The sequence below is a fragment of the Nestor notabilis genome, unplaced genomic scaffold (assembly GCF_000696875.1).
Source record: "Nestor notabilis isolate BGI_N333 unplaced genomic scaffold, ASM69687v1 scaffold15832, whole genome shotgun sequence".
NCBI lineage: Eukaryota > Metazoa > Chordata > Aves > Psittaciformes > Psittacidae > Nestor > Nestor notabilis.
Genome location: NW_009919846.1, coordinates 516 through 23,155, shown reverse-complemented (window position 1 = coordinate 23,155; position 22,640 = coordinate 516). Strand labels below are relative to the sequence as shown.

Genomic DNA, 22,640 nt, shown 5'->3' with positions numbered 1-22,640 from the left:
AGAGATGTGGTGGGGTGGGGGGGGGGGTCCTAGTTCAAAGAAGGGCTCGAGTGAAATGTTTTTGAGAAGTAACCCGTACATGAGTGGACAGATTCATGGTACAGTGGCATAGTGGGTGCTCAGCAGTGCTCTGTTAGCCCGGGATGAGTTCTTCTGAGGCTGGTAGAATAGTTACAGCTTATCGTGGCATATGTAGCCCTGTGGTTTGATCATCACTATGTAGCACGTAGAGCGGATCTCGAGTGTTGTGCTCTCCAGCTGGGGCGTCTGCTTGAAAGCAATAGGAAGCTGCAGTGGTGCCTGATACCCAGTGGGTGCAATGTTAGGGTCCTCTTGCTTTTAAGAACGCCTAATCTGATGTTTAATTTACTAGCCTGCTTGAGGCCTGCTGCCAAGGCTCCAACTGTTGCATAATGTTACACAGGAGGAATCGCTGGCAGTTTTCAAGCTGGCTATCATTTCGGATCACTCCCACACAAAGGAAATTGTAGCGTAGATGTAACTGAGGCTTTTTGTGCTGCTCTCAGCACAATCTAAAATTAAAAAAAATAACTAGGAAAACTAGAAAGAGTTTGCCTGCTCGGGCTGTAGCCCTTCTCCTTGTAGCAGCCTCATCTGCAGAGTCTTGCATGGGGAAGAGCATCCAGTGACAGGTAAGAATGAAAACCTCACAAAGAAGCAACACCTCAATAGTTTTTTTTAAGATCTAAGCATTTAAATTGCAAGTATTTCATAAAAGATGAAAGAATCCTCTTTTGGCTTAAACTGTTCTTTCATGTTCTGTGGATTTTGTGATTCCCAGAAAAGCATTACCCTAATAATCAGGCATCACAGGGCATCATGAGATTTCCCCTTTATTTCCATGCATGCCTGTTCCATACCCATTTTCCTGTCAGCCTGAATTGTAATGTTCAAAAACATTCACTGCATATTTCCTTCTTCCCCACAGCAACAGCCCGAGTCTGAGACCGTTCATCTGTTCATCCCAGCCTTGGCAGTTGGAGCTATTATTGGCAAGCAGGGACAGCACATCAAACAACTTTCTCGTTTTGCAGGCGCATCTATTAAGGTATTATTACACTGACTAGCTTTCTGTCTTATTCTACATGACACTCCCAGCAAGTTTGCACAAGACGTGTTTTCGTGAATGTCCTCCCCCACTCCATGCTTAGAATGTGATATGATAAATGGTACATTTGTTTATAAATCATCTTTTAATCTTCCTTGAGACAAGATAATTAGAAGCATGTTTTCAAACGTCTCCTGAGGTGTGAAATATAAGCTGCAAAGAAAACTACTTTGGTGGTCTCGATTTCTTAGAAACAGACTTATGTCTTAATGATGCACTGCTTAAAGGCTTTCTTCTTGCTTTTGGTAAAGTGAAAATTGGAGAGGCAAATTCCCCTTCTAAAAACAGCAACACAGGTGAAGTCTCCTACTGCTGTGGCTGCTCTTGCTCTGTTCCAGATTGGTCTGGGCTGTGAAGCCCAGATGGCTCCATGTCGAAGTGTGTATGTTTTAATATTACCCACAAACTCCAAGCTCGTGGGGTCAGCCAATTCTTTAACATCATGTTTACCTCAGCACTCTGATGCTTTACCATCCAGCTGTTTGTTGACCACCCCAATGTAGCTAAGAACAAGCAGGTTTGCAGAGGTTGACCTAATGGAAGCTTAGGTTTGAATTTTAGCAAATTTGGTGAAATCCTCCTTGGCTGTGTTTAGGGGTTAGCACCAGTTGCAGTTGTCAGAAGGCCTTGGGTTTCTGCTACTAATGTCATTTTAACTACAAGTATCTTCTCTAGATGCTTGAGTTTTTTCTTGTAAATAGCCAGCTCTGCTATTCTATGATGTAAAGATAATGTTTTGGCCTAAATTTAAAAAAGGGGGGAAAAAAAATAGTTAGATTGTTTCCTGTGCAGGAAAATGTCAAATGTTTTCTTCTCAGTTCTCTTTCTGCTCAGATGTGGCCTGTTCAGTGAGTGCTATAGGAGGGATCTGACAAAGGTCAGGGGCAGAGGGTTGGGAGCTGGCTGTGCTGAGTTGAGCTTGGTGAAGCCAGTGAGGCTAGGCTTGACTTGGAAAGTGTTCATCTAAGTGTGCAAAGCAAAGTAATTGGGGAACCCTGATGAATGAGCCTTGTGTGTGGTTTGCCGAATGCCGATCCATTTACTGGCCAGTCAACCAACTGGCATGTTGCCCAATTCCATCCTTTATTGAGCAGTACACTGCATAGTTGTTATACTACCCAGATGGTTTACATTAGTAGAGGACTAATAATCATATTTTATGGGGGAAAAAAATGAAATAGAAGAAAGAGGTGTTGATTTTTCTTGATCAAATCTATCTTGCATGGAGGTGTGATGTACCGCGTGCATTTCCTTTTTCTCTCTCCTTTCCCATTGTTTGTTTCTATAGATTAAGTGCTATATACAAGGTACTGCTAAGTGGAGAGGGAAATGTGAAACAACCTGGACCTCCAAGAACCTGTCCAAACTAGTTCTTTAGTTGGTCTTTGGAAGACAGCTTAGTGGAAAGGGAGTTTCCCATGCTTCTTATGCATCTGGGTAACAGCAGCCTCAGGCTGCTTCTACTGGCTGGCACCCCTCTACCCAGTGCATTTAACATATCTGTATTAATTGAAATTCACTTAAGTTTGCTATACCTCTGGTTGTTTTCTGTTACTTCAGTAGGAATAAAGTAAAGAAGTTTTTGGTGGAAATAGGACTAAATTTCAGCAGAACCGCACAGATAACAGGATGTGCTTGCTAAATTGGGAAGTTGTATGTGTGCTTAGCAATGAAAATAAAAATGCAACTTTGTCTGTAATTTGACAGAACAATATGGAGCAGCATGCTTGCTTCTGTGTGAAAGTGTTAAGGATGACAGTAGTAACTTATTAAAAACTTCTGAACTTCCCTCATGTTGACCACCGGCCCTTTATCATAACTTTTAAACTAAATAATAAATTGACTCATCAAGGAATATGTGCTTTTAGCTAAGAGTTGGAGGGAGTGCTGCCTGAGTAACTTTTAACTTGCCAAACTGTAGTAATCATATTTTGTGGAGGAAGTAATGCTTTGTGCATGGCACTCTGAACTTGTTTTGAGTTGTACCGTAGGTTGTTACAGATGAAAACATTTTGCATCCCTATGTGCTCATGTTGAGCTTTGTAGATCTGGTCAAACTTGTTAGCCATGAAGTAAGACTAGATAAAATGCAGATGCACAGGGGTTCTGGTAAGGCTGCAGTGCCCAACCCATCATTTCAGAGGTGCATGTAGCTATTGACGAGCTCAGGTAGTGTCCCTGTGCGGGGGTGATTGCTTGGTAATGTACGCTTGGTGTGGGGCTCCAGCAGTCTGAACTATTCAGCAAAGGAGACAGGCCAGAGATATCTGGGCTGCCTGCTGCCCACCCTGTACTACGGTGCTGGGACCTGTTGGGAACCGTTGGGATCTCCTTGGTTATAAATTACTCTCAGATTAGCCCTTCCTGTCTCCAAAGGAGTTGGGAATGAGTGTTTGGGGTGTATGAAGTTGTCAGTTTGTGGCTTTGACATATGGGAGACTGCTTGTTTTCTGGTTAGGAATGTAAAACTGTTTCTCTCAGAAGTTAAAAATGCACCACTTGGATGCTATTTGTATGTATATAACTTCTACTTCCAAGAGCAGACAGACAAAATTAACACTGAAGTCTCTTAGGCTGACCCTTCAGACATTGAAATGTTAGTCGGTACGTGTTTCTTTCACAGCCCTCAGCTATGTTTTACTCCAGCTTCTGAGAACAGGACATTCTAAGATAAAAGCTAAACAAGAAATGCCCCAGAACATTTTAACACGTCTAAGATGTAACTAAGGCTCGATGGAAAATACTTTTCCTAAAATTTCAGTAAAGGTGCTGGGAAAACACGAGGTGACTGAGAGGCAAACTACAGCGTCCATTTTACATGAATGGCAGTTATCAAGCTGATATCTGCACAGTCAGCTGACTCCAAACGTGCCTTGAAATATTGCCCCTCTAAAATACTTGTGTTCCAAAGAATAAATGGGATTTAGCCTGTGCTTGCCCTTACCACATCATCATGTCACATAAATGTACTGCTGTAAAATGAATGTGTATTTTTAGATATAGCCAACTAGAATGCAGAAATCATATGAAAAACAAATATGCAAACCAGATAAGTAGTATGTAATGTCTTCAGCATCTCAGGGTACAATATGAATAATTACATAAACTTTTGTTAGCAAAATTCTTTAGTGAGAATGATGCATGGTGAATGGTAATTTGTCTGAAATAAGCTATAGCTGTTAAATATGAATAATATCCCTATGCCAACAGCTAAGATGTAATCCTGTAATGTTAAATATATTGCTCATTCGACAGCAGCTGTGTAATACTAGATGCAACAATGGAAATGTCAGTTGCAATAAACAAAAGATTCATCCTGAATGTCAGAGGCTAGTTTGAATTATTTAATGCCACTGGAGTCTGAGAACAACACCCACAGGTATCTTACCTTTGTGGTGACATGTACAGGCGTCTCTGTCTTGGCTCTGGTGGAGCTTAACTTTTATATGGGTCACACACCTATCTGTAGATAGAACCCCCTTAGAAACTGCTAACTCATTGTCCAGGACAGAGGAATCTGGATCAGTTTTGGGTCTGATTAGTTACAACAGTAAAACAATCTTCTGTTTTCAGGGGGATGGGTACAAACTTTTGCTAATGAGCAAAACTTGTTAGACTATTTAAGTTAGTGGGTAGGGGATGAGGGTCTAGGTTCACTAACTGTACTTGTACTTTTGAAGGCTACATGTATAACCTCACTCACAGTCACATGAAAATGGCTTGTGAGGTTTTGCCATATGTGGATGAGTAGCTATGCCTTTAATTTTCAGAAGCAAATTTGCTTATGGTTTAGCCAATTTCTCTGTATTTCATTATAGCTAATTAATGCACTTTAAAGAGAACAAACCTGTCATGGCTGAAGTGTAAAGCTACTGCTGTAATGAATAATTTTTCACTCTTGAACAGAATGTGAGACTGAAACGGGGAGGAGGTGGCTTTAAACTATTCCTTCAAAAGGCAGCTACCAAAAGCTATGTTTATCCATTCCAGATTGCCCCTGCTGAAGGACCAGATGCCAAGCTGAGAATGGTTATCATCACTGGACCTCCAGAAGCTCAGTTCAAGGTACAACATATAAAAACTTGTCAGTCTGTAGTGGCTTTTGGACTGTAAGGAATATTGAAAACAAACCACTTTTCCAAGCACCACTTTGTTAAGAATTTTATAAACACTTGATTTTTTGCTTTCGTTTTGCCGAAAGGTATCTCATATGAATGAGTAATGCAGTACTATCAGAGGCTACATTCTGGTCACCTGGAAACTGGTGGAAGTTTCATGTAGGTTAGAATCAAGTCTAGCATGAAAATATGGCCATATTACATTCCTATTTTTCCCTGTTACCTATAAGCACGATAGTTCAGTCTTTCTAGTCTGTCTTAATGCATAGAGTTTAGTGTGTTTAATTGAAATAACAAAGCCAACGAGATGAGAGACTGAGTCTTACCAGATTACGGTTGCATGCCAAATGGAAAATGCTTTTCGGGTAGCTCTACAGATAAATGCAAGACTTCTAATTGTATTTCCACTACAACTACAAGGAGATACTCAATCTGATTACCCCATTTGTGTTCAAATTAAGTTATGGAGTGGTCTTCTGCCTTAAGTGCCAAGGGATAAATCTAGTTACCCCAAAAGGAGTTGACCGCGTTAGGAATGATGCAGACAGCTCAGTGCAGCAGCGGCCTCATCACAGATAAGGCTCAGAGCAGGTAGGAAGTCACTTGAGAGTTCATGTCCTGGCATCATTCTCTTGCCTGTTCTTGTTTTTGTCTTTATATTTTTGCTTCAGGACATCTTGCAAGAAGGAGGTGCACTAACTTCAGGTATATCTAGAATCAGTTTCACCAATGCCTTTATGAGTTTTGGAGCTATATCAGGGCAGGTATTTTGCAGTGGTAGCAGTGAACTAGATGCGCTTGGGATTATTGCTCAGTTACCGTATGCATTCGAGAAGACACTGAAGGCAAAGCATACTTTAAAAGTTCTGCCTCCTTGAGGTTTTCTGTGTGCATGTGGGCCTGGCCACATGGTATGTTCCACATATGGGGTGCTCTTGTGATCTAGGATCAGCACAAGGTCAGCTTCTGGCTGCCTTTTCTTTCCATAAGGTATCAGTGAATTTACTCTCAATGAGTAACAGAACAAAATAGATTATAAATCTATAAATATATTTATATATAGATGCATATAAATCTATACTTACAGATTTACCATAGATTATTGTCCCTTATCCTAACTGTTCACATAGGTGAAGACTTGTCCTCAGTCTTCCTCCCTAAGATAGACTTGAAGTCCCACAGTTCTTTTGCCAGCTTTTCTCCTCAACCTGGGTCATGCAAGGAGGAAAATCTCGTTTTCTGCAGCCCATATATTGGTTAAAACCACATCAATCATTCACGTCTCTACACTTGGGCTTCTCCCTGCAAAGAAGAATCAATGTAGTAGGACAGCTGATGTTCCTGGGTATACTGGTCTTGTGAAGAAGGGTTACCCCTTGGGGCTCTCTTCAGCTCCAGTCCTTGTAGTCTTTTATTGCTCTGATCAATGCTCCCCTGACTTAGATAGACAGAAGCAGATTCAGCCCTTTCTTTTATCACCACTGTTAACATGAAGCATGCTTTACAGTCAGAGCCAAGCTTCATTAATGCTGTCCTTAAACTCTGTTTAAGAGAGGCCTTCTCTGTCTTTGAGCATAAATTATTGCTTGGTAGGCATCAAGAATCCAGGTGTATAACAACTTGAAGAGGGAATAGCTGCTGCTCAGATAAGTAACTGGCTCTCAGAGAGGCAGCGTCATCCCAGAGCCTGTGAGTTTGGCATCCTTTCCTACTACTTTGTTTTCTGCTGCCTGTGATTCATGTCCGTGGTAGCTTCAGTGGCTGCACCCCTTTCTTCCTCAGCTGCAGTAGACTGAGGATGTTGTGGTATGCAGGGCTAGTACTAGCAAGGCAACAGGAAGAGAATACGTGACTGTTTACAGCCCCTGCCGCAGTGCTCCCGAAAGCTTAGGTGTACCTGTGACACCGGTATTCAGAGATTACATGTTGCCTTGGACCCGAGACATGTGCACGCAAAGTGGAATCTAGTCTAGCCAGCATACTTCAGCCACCATTTTATCATGGAGGAGCTGCAGCCCACTTAGGTTGTTTCCTTTCCTTAAAGACTTTTTCAAGAGCTGAAAGATTTGGGATGTTGGAAATACATGTACGACTTTTTTAAAAGTCAACATCCCACCTTGTTCTCTGATTCGGCAGTAATGCATGCTTTATTCCTAAAGTACCTCTCCCACTGAGCCCTCCAGCCTGTGCAGGCTGTCAAGGTGTTATGCACACAAGAAGTGTGGCTACTGAAATAAAAAGAGCTATGCTGGTCAGTGTCTGTCTCTAGCACATTTGGAAATAGTTTCAAAATCTCCAGCTCAAAATGATGACTGGGAGCAGTATTTTATCTGCTCTTTGCAAACCTTTTTGAAGTGTTTTACTGGAGCAGGAATCTCCAACTCTAGGGCTGTTGATGGTGCCAGAACATGTTAGTTCTACTGAGTTTTTGTACAGCTTTTCTGTGTAGTTACTTTCAGGTCCAAGGTCACAAAATATCTTTCATCTTACCCATTCTAGAGTAGTATGAATTTTAGGCTTTTAGGACAAGAGCTAGAAATAAGGTAAAATAAGCTGCCACTATTTAAAATAATTACCGCATCATGCAATCTTTTTGGACTTTTCATATTCCATCCCAGTGGCGGCCTGTGGGATGGTTGGATTTAGCATGCATGCAGTGACAGGGCTGGTGAGCATGAATGAAAGAAGGTGACAAAGAATCTGAACTGGAAAGGCTGTGTGGTCCTAGGCTTATGGTCTTTACAGAGCATCTCTCTTCAGTAGCTCAACTGAAATGTTCTTTTGATGCCTCTAGAAGATACAGAGTAGAAGATTTGGTTATCATTTATCAAGAATCCACTGACAAATGACAGGGAGTAAGGACATAGACACGTTTAAAAATCAGCAGGATTCATGAGCTTAGTTTCAGTGGGCATTCTTCTTGCTACCTGGCACTTGTGTGCTCCCCAGAAAAAGGAACTGTGTGCTGCTTGGAGTAATACTGATCTCATGGTGCTGTTTAGATCTGAGCAGTTTGATTTTTAAATTTAGAAAACTGAGCAAGCTCAGATTTGTTTATTTTTTAAACAATGCGTTGTAATGGATTGTCAAAGTGAGCTGTTTGCTCTAATTGGAGGCTTTATCCCATGACTTGTTTTGGGGGGGGGGGTGGTGTTGTGGCTTTTTTCTTTTTTTTCCAGTTTAACATCCTTAAAAGAATGGGTTTCTGAGCCAATTAATTGCATTCTGTGCTTCTGGGTGTAATAAGAAATGCTTCAGCCAGTTTTCCTCTCCACCACTCTTTACAGAAGTGCAATAGTTTCTTCTAAAAGCTGTGCTTCTACTGAAAAACAGAATAATAATGATCACTGCTAAATTGCTCTATGATTCCCTTGTTTGTCATCCAGTCTTTAAGGTTGGGCAGTGGTGCTTCCTAGTTTGGTACAAAGACTTCTTTTACAAGAATAGTTATTGCATTTTTTTAGGGAAAACACTTTGTCAGGGCTGTGTACTGAGAATTCTCCTTTCCATGGACTTCCTTGAAGTTAACTAGATTTCAATAAGCACATTCTCTAACTGAAAGCATTTCTGCAGGCGCAAGGGAGAATCTATGGAAAACTTAAAGAAGAAAATTTCTTTGGACCTAAGGAAGAAGTGAAACTTGAGGCTCATATAAAAGTGCCATCCTATGCTGCTGGTAGAGTTATTGGTAAAGGAGGCAAAACAGTAAGTAGCTGAAATAAAACTTTTAGAGTTGTTCAGTTATGTTCCTTATTTCAGTGTGTCTATATGTATAAGGCTTAAACATTTAGCTAACTAATAGCTAATCCTTTGAAGCTATGTTAAAGCAGGAACTATTTTCTTTGCTGTACTTGTTAAGCTTTCCTTTCTTCCAGTGAGGAGTCAAGAGAAGCCAATCTCTAGCCAATAGTCTTAACAAAAATCAATAGTCAGAGTCAGATTTGCAGGGCTTTATTGATAGAAATGTAGTTCTGCTGTTTAGAGTCAATATGTTTCCACTCAAGACCTGCTTCTGTGAACCTTAACTTATGCCAGATTTAGCCAAAAGATTTCACTAATCTCAATTAAGAATCAAATCCAATGTGGCCAAAAATGTTGTTTGTGGTCACAACTGAATGAAATCATAATTCTAAATAATTGGTAGTAAATTAAGACGTGTTCAGACCTCAGCATTATGAAAGCCTGTATTTTTGCTTCAACTTAATTGATGGCATTTCTTAGGCTTAGTTTTATTGCACAAAATAACATCCATCCTGACAAGGTGCTGGTACTCCAGTGTTTTCATATGGTTGTAAGTCAGGAGCTGGCTGTTATTTGCAAAGAAATGGTTCAGTCTTGAATCTCCATCCTTTAGTGCAATGGGGTCTTGAAGTGTCAAGAGGCAACATGGCGTCTTTCGCTGCTTGCAGTGGTGACATGGTTTAAGGGTAAACATCTCTGAAAAGCTGTTCATCTAAACCATTTTTGATTGAATACTGCTATGCATTTCTAAGTTTAAACAGGACAAAGACTCCAACCTTACCTCTCCTTAACACTATGGAAGCTGATAGGCTACAGAAAATAATTTGTATACTTCTCAGTGATCTGTTTGGAGCTCTCCGTCTTGTGGAGGTTTTTCAAGGGAAAATGCATAAACACTTTGACATTTTTTTTGTTTCCTACATTACACGTTATATGAGTTTTCTGACCTTAAACTTGTAAACTTAACTGTAAACACTGTGGCATCTATTTGCTTTTTTAAGTCATGTATTTAACACCTTCTGTGTGTTGTATTTAGTCTTTAAAACACTTCCACAAACCTAGGGAACTGGGTGCTAATTTATGTTAGAGACACAAGCAGGCTCATCTTGCAAAGCACACGCTGCTGCACAAAGATGGTTTCTGTTGGTGGGTTTCCTTTTTTAAAACCTAATTTAGAAGATGTTGTTTCTGTGGTCAGCAGTATCTCTGAGGTCTGGTGGCTGTGGGATATGTTTGTTTACAATTTTCTGACTTCTACTATCTATTTATAGGTAAATGAGCTTCAAAACTTGACAAGTGCAGAAGTTGTAGTCCCTCGTGACCAGACACCTGATGAAAATGATCAGGTGGTTGTGAAAATAACTGGTCACTTCTATGCATGCCAGGTAGGAGCAACTGGAATGAACTTGTGTTGCCTTGATGTTTTCATGGTCTTCCTCTCATATCTATGTCCAGAGCGAAGGGGCAGAAGACTCTTATAATACAGAAAGCACTGCTTGCCAGGCTCTTCTAGTTGTCTTGCTGCAATAAACTTCCCATATGCCTGTGAGAGAGTTTTATACCAATATTGCACCGTTACTTATGTAAAACAATCATCTTAAATAAATTCTCCTATCGATATATGTAGGCTCTGGTACTGCTAAAACTTCCAATGCAAAAGAAAAACCAGGTTCTGATGGGACTGAAATTTAGATGGGAGATACAAGCCATCTCATGGTACCTGGCAAGGACTGCATCTGTACCTGCAATTTGTCCACATCGCCCAATCTGTTGATTTAGTATCATTAAGAAAAGGACCACAAGATTTCTTCCCCCACTTAAGTCTTAGTTCAGACTGATTCCTTTTGATACTTTGCTACAGGTGACTTGTAGTTCAGAAAGGAGATGGAAGGGCTGGTAATTCCTGTTAGTCCGATTTCTGGATTCCCCAGTGTACAAAAAACATTGTCCTCTCTCTATTAATACAGCGGGTGTTTTTATAAAACATTAGTATCTCCAGAGGAGTAAAATGGAAGTAGCCTGTAGTTTCAATAACCTTGATGTTGGCAGTCATCTTTCTATGCTCATGCTTTCTGTATTACAGATGTGAGAACTCACCATGCAGGTAGTTGTGGTAGGTGGAAAAAGAAGAAAAATTAAAGCTTAAGTTGTACATCATGACTAACCCAAGTGTATTGTAACTAATGAGTAATCTTGTCAGTACGAGGAATTTAGTTACTCCAGAGTTTCTTAATCCCAGTAGCATCTGTAGTCTGTTGTAGGCAGCAGTCACTGCAGCGTGGCATCATGACGGGTTGTTTTCTTCTTCTTTCTGTCCTTCAGCTTGCTCAGAGAAAAATTCAGGAAATACTGGCTCAGGTAAGAAGGCAGCAGCAGCAGCAAAAAACATTGCAAAGCGGACAGCCTCAGCCAAGACGGAAATAAAGGTTTAGGAAATGGCCCATCAGAGACAGATGCCAGACCAAAGACAGACTGTGCGACAGAGAGACGGGTGGTGAGCACCTGTTGAAGTTGTATGCAGAAGATCCACCAAGCCAATCACCTGTTCGAGGACCAGGCAACCGTTGAACGCTGTCTCTGAGAATGTATTCTTTAGGCTCTCTCAAACTTTTGAAACCCAGCTTTAAAAATAAGGACCCCTTCACTTCCCTTTTGTTCTATTCTCACAATTTAACATAAACTCGTTAGTCTTTTTTATTGTTCTTATTATTCCCCAACAATTTTAGAACTTGGTTTAATGAAGCTTTCTCTTCTGAGTTCACTGGTTTAAAAAGAAAAAAAAAAAGAAAAAAAACCACAAAAAAGAAAAGAAAAAAGAAAAATGAACAAAAAAAGAAAAGGCATTGCTCTTATAGGTCCAGTTGTCAAAGAACAACCACGTTTGGTGGGTGGGATTGCGGGTGGGCTAGGGTTAGAGCAAGGGTATCGACAAGAGTTTAAGTGTTAGTCCCAACGTTGAAACAAGTGGCATTTTTTAAAAAGAATTTGGTTGCATTTTTACATAACACTGCCATGAATAACCTAAGGGAAGTGTTGAATGGTGTTGGCCAGGGCATAAAAAGATAAATATGCATTTTTACTAAACTACCTCAGGCATTTAGTACCTCAATGAGAAATTGTTCCTTTTTTGCTTTTTTTTTTTTGGTATTTTGTATACTTTATAAAGCTTAATAGTTCTTGAGCATTTTATTTTTTTAAAAAAAATTAAAATTTGATCAGCCACCAGCCAGGAGTACTTACGGACTTATCGGGGAAAAATATAGCAGAGCACTTCTAGCTGCTGGCTGACGGGAGTAAGGTGGGTAAAAAAAACACGGCCTCAGGTTTTCTGAGGGCTTCAACACCATCATTTGTTTAAGAAAAAAAAATTCAGTGAATGTTCAAAAGCTAGTGGATGATGCCAACATTCTGATAGCAGCAATGCCGTTTAGTTTTCTTTTAAGATGGGATGAAAAAGTTTGTGACGGTACTTTTTTGGGAACAGGACAAGGAAGTGATGGCAAGACGCTGGGGTTGGGGGAAAAAATTAGAAGGCTGCAAGAGGCTGAATTTTTTTTTTTTTGTGCTACTTGATTGAATGCATGAACCCTTTGTGCCTTTGACCATCACTACCTAATAATGCTACATTTAACCATTTGCAGCCCATTTGGACTTTGCCATTTTGTTCAAAGAGCAAGCTTCATCTTCAGTTTGATAGAACACTTGATCTGCCAGAGCCTATTTGGGGCCAGGAGGGTCTCCGCTGTCTGCAGATCACATCATACTGCTTTCAGTTACCACGATGGGGGAAGGTCAAACAGTGTTTGATCACATAGAAAGATAATGAAAGGCTAAGTTTACATATCCAGCCGCTGTTATGGGCCACACTAAGCCACTTTGAAGGTTTTAAAAACTATTACAAGTAAAAACAAACAAACAAACAAAACCAACCACCTCTCTAGCCTGGCTTATAATAGATGCAGCAGGATTTATGCACGTTCTGCAACCAACCATTAGAGAAGAAGATTAAAAAAAAGCAAACCTAAATGTCAAAAGGCAGGGATAACAGGAAAGTTACCAAATTTTTGAATTTCCAAATGTAATTTGAATGATGATTGTGGTAATAGTGACACATTCAAGTTTCTACAATAAACTTCAGTCTACCTCAGTTTAAGAAAAAGAAAAAAAATAAGTATGTGGCAACACATGGTGCATAAAGACTGCTGTGTGTGTGTGAGTGTGCGCGCGCGCGCCTGTGTGTGTGGTCGACAGAGCCATGCTATTACCTCTGAACCTTTTTTTGTGATGTTTTTTGTGCATGAGATGATCAGAATCACCATGCTGCACTGATTTGAGGGGCACAACGAGCAAAAACATTTGTTTCATCATTTTGTTATCTACCTCTTAGGTTCATGTTGAAATAGAGGCATTACTACATAGACTAGATAATTTTCCCAAAGATCATTGTTGTACAGATTAGATAATTTTGAAAATGGTCTGAAGTGTTTTTTTCCTGCATCTCTTCTTTACTAATTGGTTTAAAAACCACAAACTTATGTTGTAGTTTTAGCAAAGAGAAATGAGTTTCTTTTTTCCTTTTTTGACAGTGACCTTCATCTAGCCTTTAGAATAATGTTTTGTTTTTTTTTCTTACAATGAATTTAAAATTACTGAAGTATGGAAAGTCATAGCATTTAATTTTTGTTGAGGCTTAAGTCAGTCTGACGTTCCTTTCTTAACATTTGAGAAGGATTTGACATAAAAATGACTTTACAAATAGGTGCTGCATTTACATCTGCTGATTTAAATACTGTCATCTCTCTTTAAATTTCTAGACTTAAGATGGTAAATCATGTTTTTCTTTTCAATTGAGACTTGGGAATTTGGAGTATTTGGGAATAGCTAGAAAGTAAATACTGTAAATGATTTCAATATCCACAAAGTATGGATCATTTTTCATCTGTAATGTGCCCCCCAATGCAGCTCCACTTGCCAGATGCCTCTGAATGGAATAAAGAGTTTAACTCCTATCATCAGATAAAGTCGTGTGGTGTTTTTTTAAATTAATGAGGCAGAGGGACAGACTGTTCCAAGTCTTTGTGGTACTTTGGTTGAAGTTGGTTTTCTGTCCTTAATAACAACTGGATAAGGATGAACAGTCACCCACAGGTATTCACCCCATAGCTGTGAGGGCATCCAGCAGCCAGGTTACAATGTGTGCACTTCCCAATAGAAGCAGTGATTTCTGTGGCTTCTAGTCCATCTTCTCCCTCCCATGTAACAATACCATACAGTCTGTGGTACAACCTGCAGTTCATGGTTTCAGCTTTATGCAGTTTCCTTAGGCTGATTTGCTGTGGAAGAGATGTGTGCTTGCCTGTCCTGACCCAGGGCAAACATGAAGGAATCTGTAATAGGCTTGAAGTGGGATCTGAATTGCAGTGGGTTTTTTGGGGCTGGGTCTTACCCAGGCTTTACTTTTGGTGCTCTCAGCGTGATGGAGCTGTGTAGTGAACACGGCTCTAGAAGCAATCCCAGTAGCAAGCAAATGTGATAACGGGTAACCTGTATCTCACTCCTACCACTGCTCCTAACACACACCACTTGCCGGTGAGGTGGTATGGCCTCTCCATTTAGATCCTCCTTAACATTATTTGGAATAGAAATGAGAGTATATGTTTAACTGAATGCTTTAGAGTGAGAGAGAGGGGCTGGAGAAAGAAGGAGTGTCATGAATAATGTAATTCTGTGTCTTTCAAAAGAGGAGTGGAAAACCAAATTTGCTTTCCAAACTCTTGCAGCCTCCCACTTGTCTTTACAACTCATTTTTTTGGGACCAACCAGCAGAAAGAGGGAATTGAAGAAATTATGTCCATAGAAGACACTGCATAGGGTATTACATTTCACAGGGAACTCTTGGCTCATTTTGCCATGCCAGTATGGAGCCATCTTCTCAGAACCAGCATCCCTGCCATATGAGCAACATAAGAAGCTATGCCTTCCTCTGTATCGCTGGTGCTTTTGTGACAGCTAAACCCCTGACTGTTTTAAGCATTTGCTTAATCATGATGCTTTTATTTGCTTCTAACCTTCCAAAGCTTTTATTCCTAAGCCGCAATTCCAAAGGCATGCGCTCTTTGTATAAGTTTCCATTAAACGAAGCATGTATGCTGTGCAGGACAGCATGGTCTCTGGTGTAACAGGGAATAGGACTTCTAAAGGAATGTGAAAAATCGTGGAGTAAGGACTTGAGCTGGGCTGTATGTAACGTTAGCTCAACTGATGGACACACACTGCTTGGTAATGAAGTTACTCAAATGCAGTACAGATCAGTGAAATGCCTAATGAAGTTCCGCCTTGATAACTGTTTCTCCTGTTCATCCCATCATCAAGGGATCCTGCAGAGCCAAACCGGCACCTACTTCTGTACCGAGGACTGAATGATGAATCTCTAGACTCACTGGACAAGCTGCTCAGTGTATTTTATTTTACACAGATATCACCTGATCCACAGAACTGAAACCATTCCCAAATGCTTCCCCTTCGAAAGGGGTTTAATGTTGCACAGTCCTGATCATCTAAAACAGCCCTAATTCCCAGATCCTAGCTTTAAAAGGGCCATGTCAAAGGCTTCCTGGGCAGGCAAGTAACCTGGTTGGGGCATGGCAGTAGCTCTGCACAGACTATGACTGCTTCTATTCAGTGGGGGATGAGGCAGTTCTTTTCCTGAGCCTGCAGTTCTGATTGTTTAATACTAGCCAGTGGATGTTCCATATAACTTCTCTTCACAATGTGCTTTGGCAGTAAATTCTGTTATGCTTTCTGTTTTACTGGGTTTTGTCTCCTCAGTTCATTTTATTTTCACTTTTATTTGTCTTGCCTTAGAGACTATCACCCCTTTGCAGCTGTAAGAGTCCTAGCCTGCTCCCAGGGAAGCAGTTCCCTACCTTTTTCTGTTCTTTTCTGAGTGCTCTTTTTGTTACAGGATACTGTATGTGGTTCCAGTTACTAAATATGGATTCATATAGCTGCATAATGTTTGCAGAGCCTGCCCCTATTCATCTAGCATTACTTATCTGCAGCCACAGCAGTAAAAGGCAAATGGTTTCAGGGAATGATCCAAAGTTACTCCTACGTACCCCTCCTAGGAGGAAATGCCTGATTTAGAACACATCATTCTAAGACAGCCAAGGTTATCTTTCCCCCATGTGGATTTCTTACAAATATCATGAAGCATTCTGAAATCTTTCTCTGCAGTCAGACTTGCCACCAGTACATTTATTTTGTGGGCGAAGATGTTTTATCTATCTGCATAGTTCAACTACATTTAATAAATGGTCCTTGTTTAATTTGCAGAGCTATCTGCTGCCTGGTATTGAACAGCAGGTGAACTCAGGAGCAGTTGTTCCTCAAGGGACAGAGCCCAGGCGCAGCAAGAAAACATGACCAGTCAGAAATGAAGGAGAAGGTTGGTTAGTTGCTTCTTAAAAACCAGCCCCCCCTACTCCCTAAACACCACAACCACAAGCATTAAAACCAAGGTCACTCTAAGTGTTACAAACAGCAGCTGCTGTGCAGGGAACAGATGCAGACACGGCCTTGAAGTATTTTGTGGAGCTGTAGGGGGAAATGTGATTACCCTCAAGATCTACTGTTTCTGCTTCCTGATGTGCAGCAGAGCAAGCTTCTCCAGAAGGCAGAGATCCTCATCTAGTGACAAAAGCCCCTGTCCTGTAGCAGAGAAAAGCATCTTGCTTTACACAGACAACTTTTGTTACCATATTGAAGCTCGACTAACTGGTTGTTATGTGTGGCAATCAGACTAAGAACATGCTGTGCAATGACTTGTGTAAGTGCTGAAGAGCCCAGCAACAGCAAGTAATGCTCAGTGACGAAGGGCTTCCTTTAGAGCTACTTTTGCCCACCTCAAAGGAGCTGGAGGTTTACACTGTTACAGTATGTTGCCTTAGTGTCCTTTTCCAGAAACTAGGTGAGAGGAAAACTAGGGAAGGAGCCAAATGCACGCTTGGAATGAGCTGAATGTTTTAACATAAAGACAAGGAATTGAAGCTCTTCAGGGCTGTGTTTTTTTATTACTATTATTAAAACCAGATTGGCCTTGGCAGAAAAACTGACTTACTGTTTTGTTAACTCAAGGCACATTTATTTGTCACTGCTGCTCTTGGCTTATGTGCTCAGTAACACCAGTCTGTTTTTTCTCCTTCAGTGCAGAGCATGACTTGCTTCATCTTGACCAGAAGCAAATGGCTAAACACCAGAAGCCTCATCTAAACCGTACTATTTCACTATTTCTGTATCTTGCAGAACTCAAGTCTTCTTGCATTGCTTCTACAGGCAGGTCTTTCAAAGAAAAGCAATTACTCTAGAGGCTAAACTTGAGTTTCAGGGTAAGTAGCTTAAGCAGCTCTTTGCCCTGCTCTTCTCACTGCAAATTCCACTGCAACAGTGACTCCCCCACGAAGCTCCCTTATGATAGGATTCCTTCTTTGACATTTTATGGCTGGACTCAATAAGGTTTCCCTTCCAACCTTAAGGATACTACAAGCGATCATCTTTGTAGCTTGTTCAGAACTTTAGCTAGGTACATCCAGTAAATACACTGTTCAGTACCAATCAACTGTAGCGACTGCTAAGTCAGTAATGAAGCCTGTATGTGCCTCCCAGATCCGCGCAGGCACACTCATTTCTCTTTACACTCAACAGCTGCATGAAGTTCTTCCTCCAGATGATCGCTGCTGTTTGGAGTCAGCCTAAAGATAAAGTCTTCTGGCAGTGACTGTGGAGTCATCTGTGCCAACTGGTCATCGTAGGAGCCAAGAGTCCATAGCTTCTCCAATTCATAAACCTCTCGTGTCTCTGGCAGCATGAAATGCACCACGATGCTACCTGCACAGAACAGAAATTCACAATAAATTAAGGTGAACTGTAAAGCACTACTATGCTTCCAGCTGCACAAAGAGCTCAAGTCTTCCAACCCCAATCTGGCTAGACATAACAGGTCAGCTGATAGAGGTCTCCTCTTAAGCTGCTGATTCCAGTTCTTGAACACTGTTAGGAATTGGGTAGTCCTTTAAAAGACTCTAAGACTATAGCCAAGAGAATGAGGGGGACAATCATAGAATAGTTAGGGTTGGAAATCACCTTAAGATCATCTAGTTCCAACCCCCAAATACCCTGGTTTAAATTAAAACACTTTCACAAGACACCACACCAAAGAAGTTACAACTTCTAGGGGACAGAAGGTAGTAAAAAGAAATTTTACTTGGAAGAGTCCCCTGGTGGACCTTCAGCTTTCCTGTATTAACAACAACATTCAGCTATAGCCAAGTGAACTTCCTTAGGTGTGTTGCTCACACTTCTCAGGTAGTTTTTACAATAAAATAGGTCCAAACTTTGACATAATAAGATTTTTATTACAGGTTTTCATTAATCCTGTGCAAACAATAGTAGAGAACATTAATTCCAGTATACTTATAATGCAGTTTTCTCTGCTTATGCCCTGAAATTTCAATTGCTTTTCAGTTAAGCTATCAAAACTATTGACAGTAAAGTAACCAAGGCTTAATGTCACTGGCTGCAGTGCTCCAGCCACCCATGCTTACTTTTAAGCAGAGCTCACAGTGAAGGAAAAATGCTTTCTGAATGCAAAGTCTTTTATGTTTGTGTAGAGTTTCACGCTTGTAGAATAAAGGATTAAATTCAATTTCTTAGGACTGATGTTTTGCCCCATGTCATGGTATGATCTGGAGAGTGGACAAGTCTTGTTCAACAGGTCACTACTAAGAAGCAAGCAAAGAGACCCACTCACCCAAACAGGGATTACATAAACCTGAAAACAGTGACTGCAGTAGCTTTTCTGTTTCCACTACTGTTATCTTCCATTTATTAAGAGCTGTTTCAGCCACATGAAGAATAGTTACTGTTTTCTTCTCAGTGCCAATGATCTTTAGTGAAAAATTATTTATTACCACAATGAGTTCAAACAACAACTGGAACTGCAAAACAGTGAAGTACTGTGAACTCCAGAAATCAGGGTACATGGTGAGATGCTTCCTTCAACAAAGAGCTCATGCAGAACTTTCTATTTGTCAGATTCACAAATATTTACCAAAATCAATGCAGAGCCTCTTTCCCTTCAACCCGAGTATGAGCATCGCTTTCTTCTTTGTGATGCTTGTACTGAGAGAAGAAGCAATGGCAGAAAATTAAATACATAGCATTTACTTAAGAGCACTCAAATGTAACAGATAGATAAACTGATTTTGCTGAGTTGTCTAGAGTTGTCTTAAATTTTAAATGGATTAGACTACTTCATCTTAGCTCTGGATTCTGCACCAAAAAAACCAAAACCCAACCCCAAACCACAGCACTGGAAAACAAGTACAAATTTCGCAGTAGGATTTAGTATCAAATCTAGAATCCTAACACTCAGAATTTCCATATAGTTATCTACCCATGAATTTCATAGGTACCCATTTTTTCTCAAGATGAATTTCATAGGTACCCATTTTTTCTCAAGATGAATATTGAACACAACTCCTCGCCATTAGAGTAGCCTTTCAGTTCCCTGTGGCTGCCTTTCCCACTAAGTTTTACTTCCTTTCAGATACCTTTTGTTGTTGTTTTTCTTCGGCTAGTTAAAGATGCAGAACTGGAAATGCCAAGCTTACCATCTTCTCAGATGGAAGGATGCGGGAAGAAAACAAGTTTCAACCCATGCCATGAGGAAGGCATTCAAACAAACCTCCTGTCTCTTGAGTACATGTTCTCAACACTTATTGCAAGATGGGGGCAAGCATGACCAGCACACAGGATTCCATGCTGTGAACCACTCTGAGTGTGTAGGAGCTCAAAGCACAACTGCAAATGCTCAGCTAGAGCAAGGTGATTAGTTCCATGTGCAACATGGTGGCTTTCATAGATGCCAGCTCGGAGGCTCAGCTCCTCCCACCTGGGCACCCACCAGACCTAAAGAAGTTTGAAAACTAGAAGCTTAAATACTGTTACTTTCAAATCTGGCCATAACCTACTTGTTTCTTTACAAGCAGCAGCAATAGAAAACAAAATCTGAAGTCAACCGCATCTTCACAAAGCTCCTTTATTACAATTTCTACTTTAGTTGAAGCAGTCAAAAACAAATACTGAAACCTTTCTCAAGCTGAAATTAAAAACCAAACAACATTTATTTCAGCACAAGGCCACAGCAAAAACAGAGAGTGAAACTGCCTGGCTCCAACAGTCCTTTCTGCGAGGAAAGACACAGGGCAGTGTAACAGGTTGTTAACAGCATGACTGGCTAGCAAATGAGTCTCACTCCACTGGGAAAGCAATTCTCACAAAATGCCACTATTCCTGGTCCTTCCCATACAATGCTAGCTGCTGGACAATGGCTCCAGTTTGCAAACCAGAATGGAGAACTTTTAAAATGTAATTCAGAACTAGTTCACCTTCCTTTCTTTCAGTTAGGTGGTAAGATGTCCTCAAAATGTCAAAGACTCTGTGAAAGTCTGCTTAAAATACTGAAGAGCCCTGCATGCACTGCCATCAGCTATTTAAAAAATAGGCTTATCTCCACTACAAGTTTCCTTCAGCCTTGTCTTTAAAGGCTGTGTAATGGTGAACAGATTACAAGAAAGTCAAGTGTTAGTTTCTTCCTCTAACATGAAACCAGATGGGAAGTGGTAAACAGTAGCTGGGACTTGGCCATTTCCAAGTTACTGCAAGAAAAGCAAGACCTCATGCTACACATGAGCACCTCTGCTTTTAGTGTAGACCATGCATCACCGTAATGGTTTAGGTACGGTAAAGGTAAAGCTAGCCAGCTGCCTACCAGCACTCCTGAGTACCTGCTTTGCTTAAGCTTCAGCTTACTATTTGCTTAGAAAACTTGCCAGGCAAGCTCGGACACTCCTGAGTGTTTGGTCAGGCTTCCCAGGTTTCAGGATGCCCAGGAGGATGCCAGGTCTCCCTGTTGGGAAATTCCTTTTACAACATTTAAAACCATTCCCAAACCCCAGGGAGTGCAGGGGGAACTGTGTTACCATTTTCAGCATGTACTGTGCCATCGCATGGAGATGTCGTGTTGAAGATCCACTCACGATTATGAAATAATCACAGTATTGCATTTCTGGAGGTAGCTGGATGACACAGATGTCTTTAGCATTTTCTTGCCTCAGCAGAGCTACAACAAAGTCAATGTTGAACTTTGGGAGAACAGTATCTGGAACAGACAGAAAAAAATAATACAGTGGCAATTCATCTTTTTAATTGCAAAAATCAACCACTTCAGCAGACATCAAATGAACTGAATTATAGCACAAGCTAACCACTCGTTCTGGAGTTTGGTTTGATACTGACAATGCAGCATGAACTGCAGATTTTTAAAAACCATTTTTAAACCACCAAAGTTAAGAACTAAGCACCCTTCTGGCATGTAACACTATCACTAGATAGAGCAGTTAGCAAACATCAGAGTTTCTTTTAGGTAAATTATTTCTTGTTTTTAGTACTTAGGAGTCAATGCTATCACGAGATACTTCTCAATCAAAATGAACGAAACCCAAGCACTTCAACACACATTATTAAAACAACAGAAAAGAGTCAAAATATTTGAGAACAATGCTTGTCAACAGGCCTGTGATAATACGTGGTGATAAAATCACTCTACAATCATAAGAGGATTAAATCAGCATACTGAAAATGGAGCTGATGTGATGCAATGTGAAGGTACTTTTTATCTTCACCTGAATAAAGCCACTTCTTTTCCTTTTTCCCTAGTCTCTCCTGCCACAGAGGATCAAGATATTGCAGACAAAGCTTTAGTCCTTCAACAGTTTAAGCAAGCCATCTTAGAAACTAGTAAATTAGTGCAACTACCTTCTGTTCACACCATGAAATCCGTTTATTCCTAATTTGTCCTAATTAGGTAGATGCAACTTGTGTGCATACAGAAGGCATAATTTGAATCTGTCAGCAATGCATGCTTGCCACTATAAAGCAAACGTTAGTGCAGACCAAGCATCAGCACAAAGCCAAGCTTTATATTTACCAATATAAAGAAAAAGCCAAACAAAAGAACAATAGCTACACATAATTACATGCACGAATGGGCATATGAAATTGGATCAGATCTCTGTAAATGAAAGCCTTTGAGCTTAGGGACTCATGCACTCTTTCAACTTTTGCTGTGGTCACACATGCAGAAAATTAGCAGTGGCCACAGCTCCTCCAGATGCAGTGGTTACAAAAGTTAAATATTTGCCTGGTAGTGAATTCTCTAGTGCCTACTTAGGGAACGAATGGTCTAAACAGCCCCAGGCACACTCTGCCACACAGAACGTCATAGAATCATCACGGTCAGATCTGGGCCGGAGATGTGCAGAACAGCTACAACAACAAACCAGCTCTGTGCACGCAATGCTTACACCCATAACCAGCCATTCTGCAGGTCTAACGGTTCTCTATAACGGGAAATTTTTGTGCCAGTGTACATCAGAGAATCACACTCCAACTCAGCACCACTGCCCCCACAGAAGTTCCTGTATGTATCCACACACAGGCTCGGTCTATGCTAGCTGCCGATCCGTGCTTTACAGCTGGACTTAGGAGGCGATGCTGGCGCGGCACAAATGCTGTGATCCCGAGTCCTGTGG

The 22,640-nt window shown here is 40.7% G+C and overlaps 2 protein-coding genes across 2 annotated transcripts in view; one reads left to right on the top strand and one right to left on the bottom strand.

The window, feature by feature from the left end:
* Positions 1 to 11,786, top strand: part of IGF2BP3 (insulin-like growth factor 2 mRNA binding protein 3) — a gene marked incomplete at its 5' end in the record, with an annotated part of 111,802 nt that extends 100,016 nt beyond the window's left edge. Inside the window, 5 exons of the mRNA XM_010010424.1 lie at positions 950 to 1,069; positions 5,120 to 5,194; positions 8,821 to 8,952; positions 10,260 to 10,373; positions 11,311 to 11,786. Of these exons, the coding sequence (XP_010008726.1) occupies positions 950 to 1,069; positions 5,120 to 5,194; positions 8,821 to 8,952; positions 10,260 to 10,373; positions 11,311 to 11,412 (543 nt within the window). The remainder of the gene's footprint in view (positions 1 to 949; positions 1,070 to 5,119; positions 5,195 to 8,820; positions 8,953 to 10,259; positions 10,374 to 11,310) is intronic.
* Positions 11,787 to 17,668: 5,882 nt separating this feature from the next.
* On the bottom strand, positions 17,669 to 22,428 carry MALSU1 (mitochondrial assembly of ribosomal large subunit 1). Its single transcript, XM_010010423.1, is given in 5 exon segments — positions 17,669 to 17,874; positions 19,097 to 19,113; positions 19,115 to 19,167; positions 21,030 to 21,208; positions 22,413 to 22,428. Coding segments are annotated over 5 exon segments (471 nt in total).
* Between the last annotated feature and the right edge of the window lie 212 nt (positions 22,429 to 22,640).